The 12,698-nt window shown below is 34.8% G+C and overlaps 1 protein-coding gene across 1 annotated transcript in view; it reads left to right on the forward strand.

Annotated features, from left to right (window-relative positions):
• PGAP1 (post-GPI attachment to proteins inositol deacylase 1) overlaps nucleotides 1-12,698 on the forward strand; it is a 41,888-nt gene that overhangs the window by 9,554 nt on the left and 19,636 nt on the right. The window contains exons 3-11 of the mRNA XM_070956829.1: nucleotides 1,599-1,774; nucleotides 2,321-2,492; nucleotides 4,667-4,827; nucleotides 5,802-5,854; nucleotides 5,981-6,047; nucleotides 7,107-7,212; nucleotides 9,369-9,424; nucleotides 10,760-10,843; nucleotides 11,688-11,737. Of these exons, the coding sequence (XP_070812930.1) occupies nucleotides 1,599-1,774; nucleotides 2,321-2,492; nucleotides 4,667-4,827; nucleotides 5,802-5,854; nucleotides 5,981-6,047; nucleotides 7,107-7,212; nucleotides 9,369-9,424; nucleotides 10,760-10,843; nucleotides 11,688-11,737 (925 nt within the window). The remainder of the gene's footprint in view (nucleotides 1-1,598; nucleotides 1,775-2,320; nucleotides 2,493-4,666; nucleotides 4,828-5,801; nucleotides 5,855-5,980; nucleotides 6,048-7,106; nucleotides 7,213-9,368; nucleotides 9,425-10,759; nucleotides 10,844-11,687; nucleotides 11,738-12,698) is intronic.

Genomic DNA, 12,698 nt, shown 5'->3' on the forward strand with positions numbered 1-12,698 from the left:
AATAATCTTTACATGAATCTGTGTTTACCTGGATAATAAATGGCTTGCATTTACAGTATTTTGTTACATTTATTAATTACATTTTTAAAATGCCATAATTAAAACTAAAAAATGCAGAATAAAATGAAGTAACAAAGCCAGGCTATGACCTTACCAAGATGGAATCAAGGACCAAATGCCAACCAAAAGAGATCACTTTTGAAATATTTCCAGGTGGTAGCCAGATGAGTAGTCCACTGAAAACCATTCCAAAAGCAGTGCTAGGGAGCCACTCTGCTACTATATCCTTAAAGCAGAGGTCCATTTGTAGTTTCTCCTGGTCAGCTTGAGTTAGCTGGGCAAATTCCATTGAGAAAATGCAATCCTGCAAATAATTTGGAGCCAAACCACATACATTATGTAAGTTATCAGGAGCACTGTAAATTGCATTGGGAAATCTGTCTGTAACTATGTAGCACCCATAGCATTGGTGTAATGTGTTCCCTCTAGCAAATTCTGGTTAGCTGCTACATTGTGAATGAACTGAAATATCTGAGTAGTCCTCAAAAGAGCCCCATGTAGAGGTCTTTGCAGTAAGGTAAATGGATGGTAGCAAGGGGATGAGTCATTATAGTAAGATCCAAGGTAGGGTCCAAAACACCACCCAAAACTGGGAGAAGCCAGCACTGGCTGCAGTTTTCACCTTCTGTTTTAAATGGAGCCACAATCCAGAAAGACCAAAAAGTCACAGGCTTGCTTGTTAGTCCCTGTCAAGAGACTACTGGAGCAGACAAATATCTCTGTTGGACAATAAGTGTCTTGTTAGGATTCTCAATTTAAGCCTCCAAGCATCAGGATAGAGCTTCAATAAATTCTAGTTTGGTCTGGAGTTGATACTTAATGATATACAGTTGTGAATCATTAATGATACCCAATCCCAAACTATTGTATGACCTTTTCCAGAGGCTGCATGGGAGAAGACTGATATCTGGCTTCCACAAAGTAGTAGCCACAGGTCAGTCCCTCCTTCCCTGTCCTCCCTTCCCCTTCTCTGACTGGTACCACTACAATATATTACCCCCAATCTCTCATAGGCAGTCCAAAAGTATACCATGGATTACAATATTGAAGGCCATGGAGAGACCTAATATGGCATAGATAGGATACACTATCTTCATCTTGAGCATGGTAAAGATAAATTACTACTATCATTGCTGTCTCTGTTCCACAGCCAGGCCTGAATTCTGACTACAAAGGTCAGATAATCCACTTTCTTTGGAGTACCATACATTGAATCCCCACCACTGTTTCAACTGCCTTTCCCTGGTATTAATTGTTTAACATCTCTGAATCCATGGAGCTCACTAAAATTGCTGAGAATGTTTCAACTTTTCTAAGGTTCCATTTCAAAATAACATTGTTGTTCTCAAATTACACTGCATAGTAAGCATGGATTTTTAGAACTTGGAGTTTGAAGACATAAAAATTAGAATGAGGATTTTAAAAACAAATCCTCATAGTTTTGTTTTCTGCCTCCTCACTGCCTCTTTTAGGGATTTACTTCACCATCCAAATCCAGGGTTTTAATTATCTCTGCTTCTAATATATGCTTTTTTCAGTACGTTCTCTTGGATCAATAGCACTGAGAAAGGCAGAAGATATGGATTTCAAATATCATTTTGATGTCTTCAGTGTGAATTTCAACGAGGAACTTGTTGCACTATATGGTGGAAGCCTACAAAGGCAGACGAGATTTGTGCATGAGTGTATTAAAATAATTCTTAAATTATATAAGGTATGAAGATAAACACAATGTTAACTTTTTACTGTTTTGTGCCATTATCTCCATGATGCAGAAAATATGGAAGATGGCCTTGATGAACAGAGAGAGCCATTATCATGCAGTGATCAAATATATGTGGCTTGAGCCCATACCAAGAAAGTGATTTAAGAAGACACCTCAGACAGGTCCTCCCCCCGATTCACCTGAAAATAAACGGAGCACGGGAAGCAGATTCAAACTTGAAAGACTCTTGTTATTATAGCAGGGGTGTCAAACTGGCAGCCTGTGGGCCAGATGTGTCATGCAGACCATGCTCACCCCAGCTCCATGAATGGGAAAAACATTGCAAAATGTCACATGACAGCAACGTGACGCGGCGAGTTTGATGCCCGTGTATTATAGCTATTCTAATAAAGATAGCTTTAGGCAACAGTGTCTGTTCCTTAGTCTGGTCTACCTTAAAAGATTGACATAATAACTATTAAATGGGAAAGAATTTTTGCTTTTATATGTTTTCATTGTGCCTGATGTGAGATTATTTTTCTTTATTTTTTGAAGGGTCATGAATTTGCTCCCCGCAGTGTTGCAGTAGTAGGTCATTCCATGGGTGGTCTTGTTGCAAGAGCACTAGTGATTCTTAAACATTTTAAACCCGAACTTCTCAATATTCTTATTACTCAAGCGACACCTCATGTTGCACCTGTATTGCCTTTAGATCAATATCTTGCTGGTAAGTTCACCCCTAAGAATTTTTGGATTGGTCAAGTTTCGTTTTGCCTTTCCCCTCTATTTTGCTTTTGCTTTTTCACTTTTGAGTAACTGAATAAGCTTCATTCCCATTGATTTAATGAAAAACACTATTGGAAATTCTAGAAACTTCACCTTCTGTTATTATACTTACTATTATTAGCAGTTTCACCAGAAAAGTGTTGTAGAGTAGAATAATGTGGAAGATATCAATATTTTCTCTCAATACATACTTGTTTAATCATGGTTTGCATATACAGGTAGCCTTAAATTTTATGATGAAAATAATTGTACTTAAATATGTCCTGGCAGCATCAATGATGGCCACTTATGTGCCTGCACTTAAGCAAGACAGGGGCTTAAAAACAATCATATTCTATTTCTACATAGTGTTTGGATTGGATCACTAACTTTGGATTCTGAAAAATCCAAGGTACTCCAGAATTCTTCAGATATTATTTTCAGATCCCTCACTTCTGTGGGCAATTGGATGATATTGTGACATATCCATATCCAAGACTCTTAAAAATTAAAACAAGGGTTATTTCTGATATTAATTGGAAACAGACTACTAGGAGAGTCTGAGCATGAATATTAAGTTCTTACATATCAAACTAGAGACCACTTCTGATAGTTTATCTATTTGATAGCAAGGAATATCTCCAACAGTATCCCCAATTTTTCTTGTTAACCCAAAGCCAGTTTCTTGTAGCTAATCCTGTTTCTGGAGAATAGCATTTCTTCTGACCCCACAGTCTAGGCTTCACTTAAAAAAAACTAGTTTGGTAGAGTTAGACCATATCCATGCCATTAGCTAACTGATCCATGTTTCAGTATTTTATCTTTCATTTTTGAAAGAATCATATAAAATCATATAAAAGGGGGACAGAAAGAAAATTCTTTTGAAAGCCCACATCAAGTAGAATTTCAGTGTTTCTTATTGTTTCTATTTCCTGATCTGATCTACCTTGAAGCACTATCATGCATGTTGAAGGTAAATTATTTTTTTTTAATTCTCAAAATTTTCAAAATAGCCAGCTAATTTAAAGTATTTACCCCTTGCTTAGCACTGGCATTTCAGTAGAATATCTTCCCCACTATATTTAGTAGAATTGGGCTGCATCTCTTCTGGGGCCCATCGAAGAATATACCTTTTAAGATCTCGAGCAAGTAAATCTTTGGGGGGAGCCCCTTATCTTGAACTGTGAAGGCAAATTAATCAACATTTCATGTATTGTGGATTGCTTTACTTTAGACTTCAATAAATTTTTTAGCAGAATTCAAACACAGGATCTCAGATTCATTAAGATAAAGCTACATTTTTCCATCTCTATTATATTACAATTGCACCATCATTCAGGACTTACCCAGACTATCTTTTCTAAGTTCAGGCATACTTCACATAGGAGACATTTTTCTCTGGCCCAATTTGATGCATTATCTATTAGGGGAACAACTGGAATATATTTCAATCTCCCACATCAAAATGTTTTTTGTATATGTTCAAATAACCCCTTGGTCTATAAAAATGCCCACTTTATACACAATAGCAATTAAAACATATAATCCAAATTATTGCAATATATGTATGCATGTGTGTGTCTATGTATGTATGTATGAATGTATTGTATGTATGAGTAGGATTTAAAGTTTGTTTGATTTTTATAAAATACATGGATTTATATGTTGAAATATGTTTAAATCTATAGAAGTAATTTGAATGGATATGGTGAAATGTCACATTGGGATAAGATTACTGCTGTTAAAATGATTACAACTTTGAAATTAATGCATATCAATATGAATTTTCATTAAATATTTCTTACATATAGATAATAAAATGTTTATGGCAAGCAAAATTCTTTAGAATATCTTTAACCAACTTGTGATTATATTATATAGAATAGAGGTTTTAATCTGCCAGATTTAAATTATCTTAATTCTACATTTTTCTAGAATGAGATTTATTATTTTGCCTTATTGGTATGCTGAGTTGGCTTAGTTTTTTCTTGTTTGAAATTGGATAGTGGAAAAATGAGGAATTATAAGATATGCTGACATGTGCTACAAAATGATCTATATCTATACTGAAGATATTGCTGAACCTCAGGAAACAAAACTGCTAAAATGATATTTAAAAGAACATTCTTTTCATAGATTTTTACTCAACTGTGAACCATAACTGGATTCAGAAGGCTCAAGAAATAAGGAATCTAACAACCCTTTCTGTAGCAGGAGGATTTCGAGATTATCAAGTTCGCTCTGGATTGGCTTTTCTGCCCAGTTCAAATAGTCAAAATTGTGCTTTATCTGTTGCGGTAAATTCTTTAATTGTTGCTTTTAAGCCTCAGATTTTGATGACTGTTAAATATTACTGTTCATATTCCTGAATAGTTTAGTCCTTTCTTGCCCTAACATCTGCCGTAATTGAATGTGACATTCTAAATTGAGATCTCAATTTGAGTGAAAGCAGTAGCATTCATTGCTACATTTATCTGGAGATTCTTCCATCCTCAAGAAATAGCACTTTATATTTGATTTAGAATTTTATCTATAGAAGAAAATATATGTAGCTCAGAGTTGAATTTGATTGTTTTCTTACAGACATTTCATTACCCAACTAGTAAATGGAAACTACTATATATAAACAGGGAGTAAAACACACCTTCACTAGCACTGGTGATATTATCTAGTTGGGGAATGAAATGTTTGCAAGCAAAGAAACTCATAGAACAAAGATTCCACAATGTTCTTATTTTTTTGCCATGTCTAGCTTGGATTTTACTCCAAATCCCTTGAACAAAGAACCTGTTTAAAAGAGGATGTCTAAATCATATTAGCTGTAACTAAACTGTTGGCTCATGCTAAGAATTAGTTTGTATCCAATTTATATAATTGTACTCAGTTTTTAATCTTTATTGCTTCAGTGAATGAGGCGTCTCAAAAATTCATTGAATTAATAAAGAAATATGAATCTGCACCCAGTTTAAATTAATAATACAGAACTCTTATGTGAAGTATACAAGACCATATTTTCCTGGTGCTTCTCAAGCAAGAGTACAGCAGCATCCAAATGGAAAAATCAGCAGACATTTCAAAGTACAATAAGGCAGAATTGTCTGCTGTTCAAAGAGGGAGGAAAGAGTCACATGTTCTATATAACATGCTTGGTTTTTTGATTTTAGTCATAACAATGTAAGCAGGATTTCAGCAAGATATTAGCTTCTAGTAAATAAATAAATGTTTGGATGTTCAGTTTTAAAATGAATAATACAAATCTTCTTTTAATCAGAGTTCAGCAGTTCCTCGAGTTTGGGCTTCCACAGATCATCTTTCCATTGTTTGGTGAGTAGTTAAAAGCTTTTTGGTACAAGGACTGATATACTGCTGTTCAGATATTTTTATTTGACTATTATTTGCCTTTTAATTTGTCTGTTTTTTATAAGCTATTTCCCTTGTATTCTTTTTTAGGTGTAAGGAATTGAACTTGGCTACCGTCAGAGCATTTTTTGACCTTATTGACGACAATACTAAACAGGTTTGCATTCCTTGAAGATCTGTGCATGCTTTCTGGAAAAAGCATTTGTTTGATTTTTTTTTTTTTTTACATTCCTGCAAGTAAAGGAAGATAGCAGTGTTAGGAATATTACCTACATTACAGATCTCATTAGAATTATAAATACATTTTTCATTAACCAGGCTGTTACTGCCATTGTAGTGGCAGGGCTGAGTTCATAAAAGTGTAAGAGTCTCAGCGTGCTTTCTAAGAAGCCCACTTCATACCTAACTTTCCTCCAGCCTTGGTGTAAATATTTTTCAATCTAACGAGATATAGACAAAATTAACAATTAAAAAAGAAAACATAAAAATCCCTTTTCAACTTCCCTTTCATATTCAAAATACCCATCAGTAGTGGAAATAGAAATAAAAGTTATTCAAAAATCACAGATTTATACTGAAAAGGAAATCACATAGAAAAATTATGAAAGGCACTATAAGGCTCTGGGCAGATGCCACAGATTATAGATTTGCTTTTCATTTAGGATAACACTACTGTAAAAGAGCTTCCAAATTGCATTAAAATATGTAATATTCCAAATATGTATGGAGAACATAAACACCAGGAAAAAAAAATGAAGCAATGACCAGGCAACACAGAAATTAAAATTAGTACAAAATTAGTTACCTTTTCTCTATTCCTTTAAGGAATAGAGCAGCCTTGGAAATAATACTACCTCTATGTTAATTTTCTGCTGGAAAATTCTGCTACCTGCAGATTCCAGTTTAAATTTAAGCCTGAGGGAAAACAATCAATCCTCTTGACTTCCAACCTGTAATCCAAAACATTTGCTTTTTTTTTTTTTTTTTCAAAAGGAGAAACTTTTCTGTCTATCTTAGAAAGGAAAGGGGCTGGGGAATTGTGGTCTGCTTTTTGCAAATGTGCCCAAACCCATGTGATTCTACTTGAAGCTGAAAAGTTGTTGATCTTGTGTCTGGGAAGTATTATCTCCCAATGTTATTAATAATGGTTAGCCTCACATTAGGCCTCAAAAGCTTGTTAAAGTTTTTCTTTATGTGTTTGTTTGTTAATTGATAGATAACAGAAAATCCCCAAAGAAAAATTCTGGTCCTGAATCACCACTTTTTAAGGTATCCAGGAAAACTCTTTGAAGAAAGACCTGAATCACTTACTGAGTTAACAGGTTAGTGTGTCCAGTGTTACTGTGTGTGTATGACTTCCTTTGATGAGTAAGAGTAACATTAAATCCAAAGGAATTGAATCAATATATTCCATTCAGTTTTTTCCTCTTAAGTTATGGGAAGTAGCATAGGAACATTTTCTGCTGCAAAGCTCAGATCATTAAGCCATTCAAATGATTTAAAATCTTCTATTCAAAATCACTATTGTTAATTTAAAAGCTAATTGAAAAAAGAATAGGAGACTGAATTACAACACTCAGGTAGTCTTTGTTTAGTGACTGTCTTGTTTAGTGCTAATTTACAGTTACAACAGTGATAAAAAAAAAAGTAACCAATCCTCACATTTATGACCTTCACTGGCAAAGGAAAGCTGAAATACGATCATAAACATAGCACTGGTTTCATTTAGCAACTGCTTTACTTAGTGACCAAGTTGTCAGTTTCAATTATGGTCACTAAATGAGACTACCTGTAGGGTATCATAGATCAGATCTTGTCTCAGCTCTGAACTTGTTAGATAGCTGCTTCTTTTTTGCTAAGGTTCTCATGTGCAATGCTGGCGTAACATTGTAGCATTACAAAGCTCAAAGGCAGGGAATATTACTATGGTAAAACCCAAGCAATTTATTTCAAGATCAGGCATTCAAGTTTATAACTGCAGTTTTCCAGTATGAATACAAACCATTTTATTTAAAAAAAGCAATGTGTATAGGGTATGAATTGAGATTCCCCCCTATGGAAGACCGCTGGTAATATTTTCTTCTTATCCTTAGTTTCTACAAGGAAAGCCTCTAGGGATCCCCAAATAGTTTTGTGCCTGAAAAGGGAACTGACGCTAGACGCCATTTATGTCTAGCATCAGCCTGCCAATGGCGTAGCCACACTAAACGTCGGGCTGCGATGGAAGAAGCCAAGGATTTTGCTGCAAAGCGAGCTGCATTTAAAGTAGCATCTGCAGAGAACTGCACTGCAGCTACAGTCTTGTTCACGTCCTGTTTTATTCTTGAGTCATCTGGTGAAAGATTTTCCTGTAGCTGGCGAAGCCACAGAAGAGTTGATCGATTGAAAAATGATGCTCTGGAGGCGGATTTGATCGCCCAGGCCGCCCCTAAATGAGCCCGCTGCAGAACTTGCTCCGACCTGCGCTCTTCCGGCCGAAGTCCTTCCTCTGGATCACCAGGATCACCATGTTGAGGTTAATAAGGCTGCCACTGGTGTGTCGATGGAAGGCACTTGAAGCAGGGCAGACAATTCAGAAGATACAGTGAAATTCTTTTTGTCAATAGAAGAAGGTACCGGGACTGAAGCCGGAGAGAACCACCGTTTCTTAATGACATCTAGAAAAAGAGGTGGTGTTGGAATGGCCATCACATGTTTTGGTGGTTCGGCAAACAATGGGTTTAAGGCACCCGGAGCCGGCATAGGCTCTGGCTGTGAAATACCTCCGAGCTGTGCTGTATTCACTGCTTTAAATAACAGAGACTTAAATAGAGCTTGTGGAAACAAGCCTATGAATGTCAGTTGATCACAGCCCGACGTTTAGTGTGTCTACGCCATTGGCAGGCTGACGCTAGACATAAATGGCGTCTAGCATCAGTTCCCTTCCCTAATCGTAAGGTAGCTTTTTGTTTCCTTTCTGTAAATGCTGGAGTGTTTGCTAGGAACGTTTATCTCTCTGTATCTATGCTTATTCCTTCTCTGTATGATGTCTGGGCCTGGGCAAATGCATAGGTTAAATAAGTGTTGCTGTTCCATGTTTTCTCATAATGTTGTTCTAAGCAGACAGCATGATGGTATGACCAAAAAAAAAAAACCTTTTGAAGTAGGTTCCTATGTTGTTTTCATCATTTCAACCACCAGTGTTTCATGATTTAATGTTTGTTACTCCAGCTAAACTATTAAATATAAAGATGTAAAAGCTTTATGTATTTATAAAAATCTTGAAAAAGAATATTTGGTAATGTTTTACTAATTTGCCTACTCCGAACTAAAATCAGAGGAGAAGAATTTAGTTTTTATCATTTCAAAAATATTTGTTTTTCTGTTAAAAAGAGGCATGCTATTTTAGATTACACAACAAAATTATTGTGGTGTGGTACTGCAGGACAGCAGAAAAAAAATAATCCACTATGAAGAAAAGTATTGGTTTTTTTTCCAGAAGCATCAGTTTGGATTAATATAAAAACTTCAAAATGGTCCTACAAAGGATACAATGTAAGTAATATTTTTCACTTAAAATGGAATTATTTATTAGCTTACGTAAACATTTTTTTTATGAGGTCCTTTTTAAGTTTAGGCAGGTTTATTTTTCATTTCTAGTAGTGCTACTGTTTGAATTTAGCACCTTCCCTATGAAAAATATGTGCTCTACCACTTATTTACAGCTTTTTCTCTGATGGAAAATCTAGAATTGAAAATAGTATTGTAATTATTGAACCAAGGTTTCCACATATCCAATCTAGCCGTTGAGATGTGCAAAATCTTTGTAGGTTTGAAAAGTTTACAAGTCAAAAAGACAACCAAATGTTCCAAGCTCAGAACAAATCACTCAGGACAAATCACTCATTTCATTTTACATTTCACATCTGCCTGGATGTTTTTAAAAAACTGTCCAAGTCAACGAGATTTGACAAGTGGATTAGTGAATAAAAACAGCAGACATAATAAAAACAGCAGGGGAAAGCATGAGGGAGAATTATGTTACATCATCATAGTGTTCATAGGTAGGTTTACTGATGAATTAAATTCTTTGCTATGGAATTCATGAGTTGTTAAAGTACATTATTGTCCCTCTATATATTCCTTTTATATTAAACTGTCTTTTTCAGGCTTGTTTCAAAATGTAAAAGCATGTAATAGTCACATGCCTTACAGATGTTGTTGGTGCCCTGTTGAGCTTTCAGATTGCAAATAAAAAAGCTATTTTGCTTCATTGAATTTTGCAAGCAAATATAGAAGTTCTCTGTGCATATTGACGGAAAAGATGCCTCAAGCCAGTTGTCAAAAGAAGTGCAACATTGTTTGTGGGCTAGGTTGAAGCAAATCTATTGCTACCGGTATCAAATTTTAGCTTAGTTTAGTTTCATGGTTGTGCAGGCATCTGCTGCAACAAACTTGCTTAATCGTTGTTTCCATTTTTTGCTATGTAAATTAGAAATATTTTAATGATTCACTTAGCTGATTTTTCTGTAGTTGGGTGATAAGTACCCTGTTTTCCCCGAAATAAGACATCCCCTGATAATAAGCCCAATTGGGCTTTTGAGTGCATAGCAATAAGGCCAAGCACTTATTTCAGGGTTCAAAAAAATATAAGACAGGGTCTTATTTTCAGGGCAACACAGTAACATTTAACATGAGTTATCACTATATATTTGTGGCTTTTGCATGGAAAACAAAGCAAATAACATCCTTCAATTTCTCATTGTTGTCTATGATAAAATACTTTCAATGTTTAAATGTTTTACTCTATCATTTAAAATATTATAGCACAATTTCTCAGTGTAATAGTTTATTATGTTCAACTAAACATTTATGTCTTTTTCTAAATAGGAATCAGATGGAAAATATTTTAGTTTTTCCCTCTCAAGCCAAAGAAAATCATTCACTCATATTTACTGCCAAAACAGTATATTGGTGAGAAATTATTTCCTTCCTAACATTCATTTTAATTGTTATATTATAATGCATCTGTTTTAAGGAATTTTAAGGCAACAGCTTCTCTTAATCTCTACGTAAGATGGATGATGTCATAATGGGAAACTAGACCACAAACTTTCCATGACATCGTCTTTTTTTAAAAAAATTGGATGTTGTTTCAAAGTATTAGTAGCACTTGGAAGCATTAGGAAATGTTTTTAATGCCTGCTTCAACAGAATGTTCAATTGTTCTGTTCTTTTCACTCTTAGAAAAAACTATCACTATCCTAGCAGCACTTCAACAGTCCTTGACTTACAGCAGTTCATTTAGTGACATTACAATGACACTGAAAAAAGTGACTTATAACCATTTTTCACACAATCATTGCAGCATCCTCATGGTCATGTGATTAACATTCAGATGCTTGCAAATATCTCATGATGGTTGCTGTGTCTCGGGGTCATGTGATCATTTGCGACCTTCTGACAAGTAAAGTCAATGGGGAAGCCTGAGTCACTTAATAATCATGTCACTAACTAAACAACTACAATGATTCACTTAGCAAGTGTGGCAAGAAAGGTCATAAAATGAAGCAAAACCCATTTAATAACCATCTCACTTAGCAACAGAGATTTTGGGCTCAATTGTCATCGTAAATCGAGGACTACCTATATTTACAAAAGCTGTTTGCACCATTGCTAGTAGCCAGGGCTGCTTTTGATAAATATTTTCAGGAAAATTTAAAGTAAATTATTGATAGGTTATGTTAAAAAAATACAGTAGGAATCTACATACATTTTTATTTTCTCTTTATTGTTTTCTTCTCCTCTTAAATAAAAGGATACAAATAGCTGGATATTTGGTTGTGTAAACAGTACTTCATCAAAGTGGTAAGCATATTTTATTTTTATGAGATTATGAAAATAATTTCCTTTTAAAAATATTTATTTAATTGAATGAAAACCCCCTGGAAAAGATATGATATCTCCACAGGTATATGACTAGACTTTTGTCAGAAGTAGGTAAGATATGTGTTGTGTGGTCTCATTGAAAACTGATATTGTAGAAGCCATTAAGTCACAAATATTTTTCTACCCCTCGCTTAATGGATGAAAAATTTCAGTGTTCTTTTTTTATTCATGTCAGAAGTACCTTCAAATTCTAGATATTTAACCTTCAATACTGAGAAAATAAAATAGGTGTAAAATAGGTCATAAAAGTTTAGCACATGTAAAAAGTATGTAAAATTAAATAGAACTAAAATTAAATGACATTCGCCCAGTATTGGGCCACATCAACAGCATTTTCCCTCGCCAGTATGACGTCTTCCTCCATACATATTGAAAGACATTGTATGCTCCATAGCATATGTGAAATGGATTGTTCTTCTCCACATTCACTGTTAATGTATGTTCATCACATGGTTCTTATTTCCCGTATCAGGAATGATCTTTGACGATTATTGGTCAGACTAGCTGACTATTGTGAAAGGAAAAAACTGAGGATAACTTATAGTAAAACAAAGGTAGTGTCTAGCAGAAGAAATATTGAACACAACTGGACAATTACTGTCAACAGATAGAGGAATGTTACATTTTTAAATACCTAGGCATCACTTTTCATAAGTTCCTTATGTTAAAAATACGTTTAATTACTATCTTAACAACTGCCCAGAAGTTTTTATATTCTAAAGGAGGGCAAATGAATTTAAAATATTCCAGAGCAAGGTGATAGCCCAGATGCTACATGAAGCTAAGATCTGGGGGTGAGATGAAAAGATTATTGTTCAATTGGTAGAAGTCCAGGGAGATTTTGCAAGTGCCCCATTGAAGAACATCTATGTCCTTGTGG

Source organism: Pituophis catenifer, unplaced genomic scaffold, assembly GCF_029215685.1.
Source record: "Pituophis catenifer annectens isolate HBS135680 unplaced genomic scaffold, rPitCat1.0.hap2 SCAF_1, whole genome shotgun sequence".
NCBI classification, from domain to species: domain Eukaryota; kingdom Metazoa; phylum Chordata; class Lepidosauria; order Squamata; family Colubridae; genus Pituophis; species Pituophis catenifer.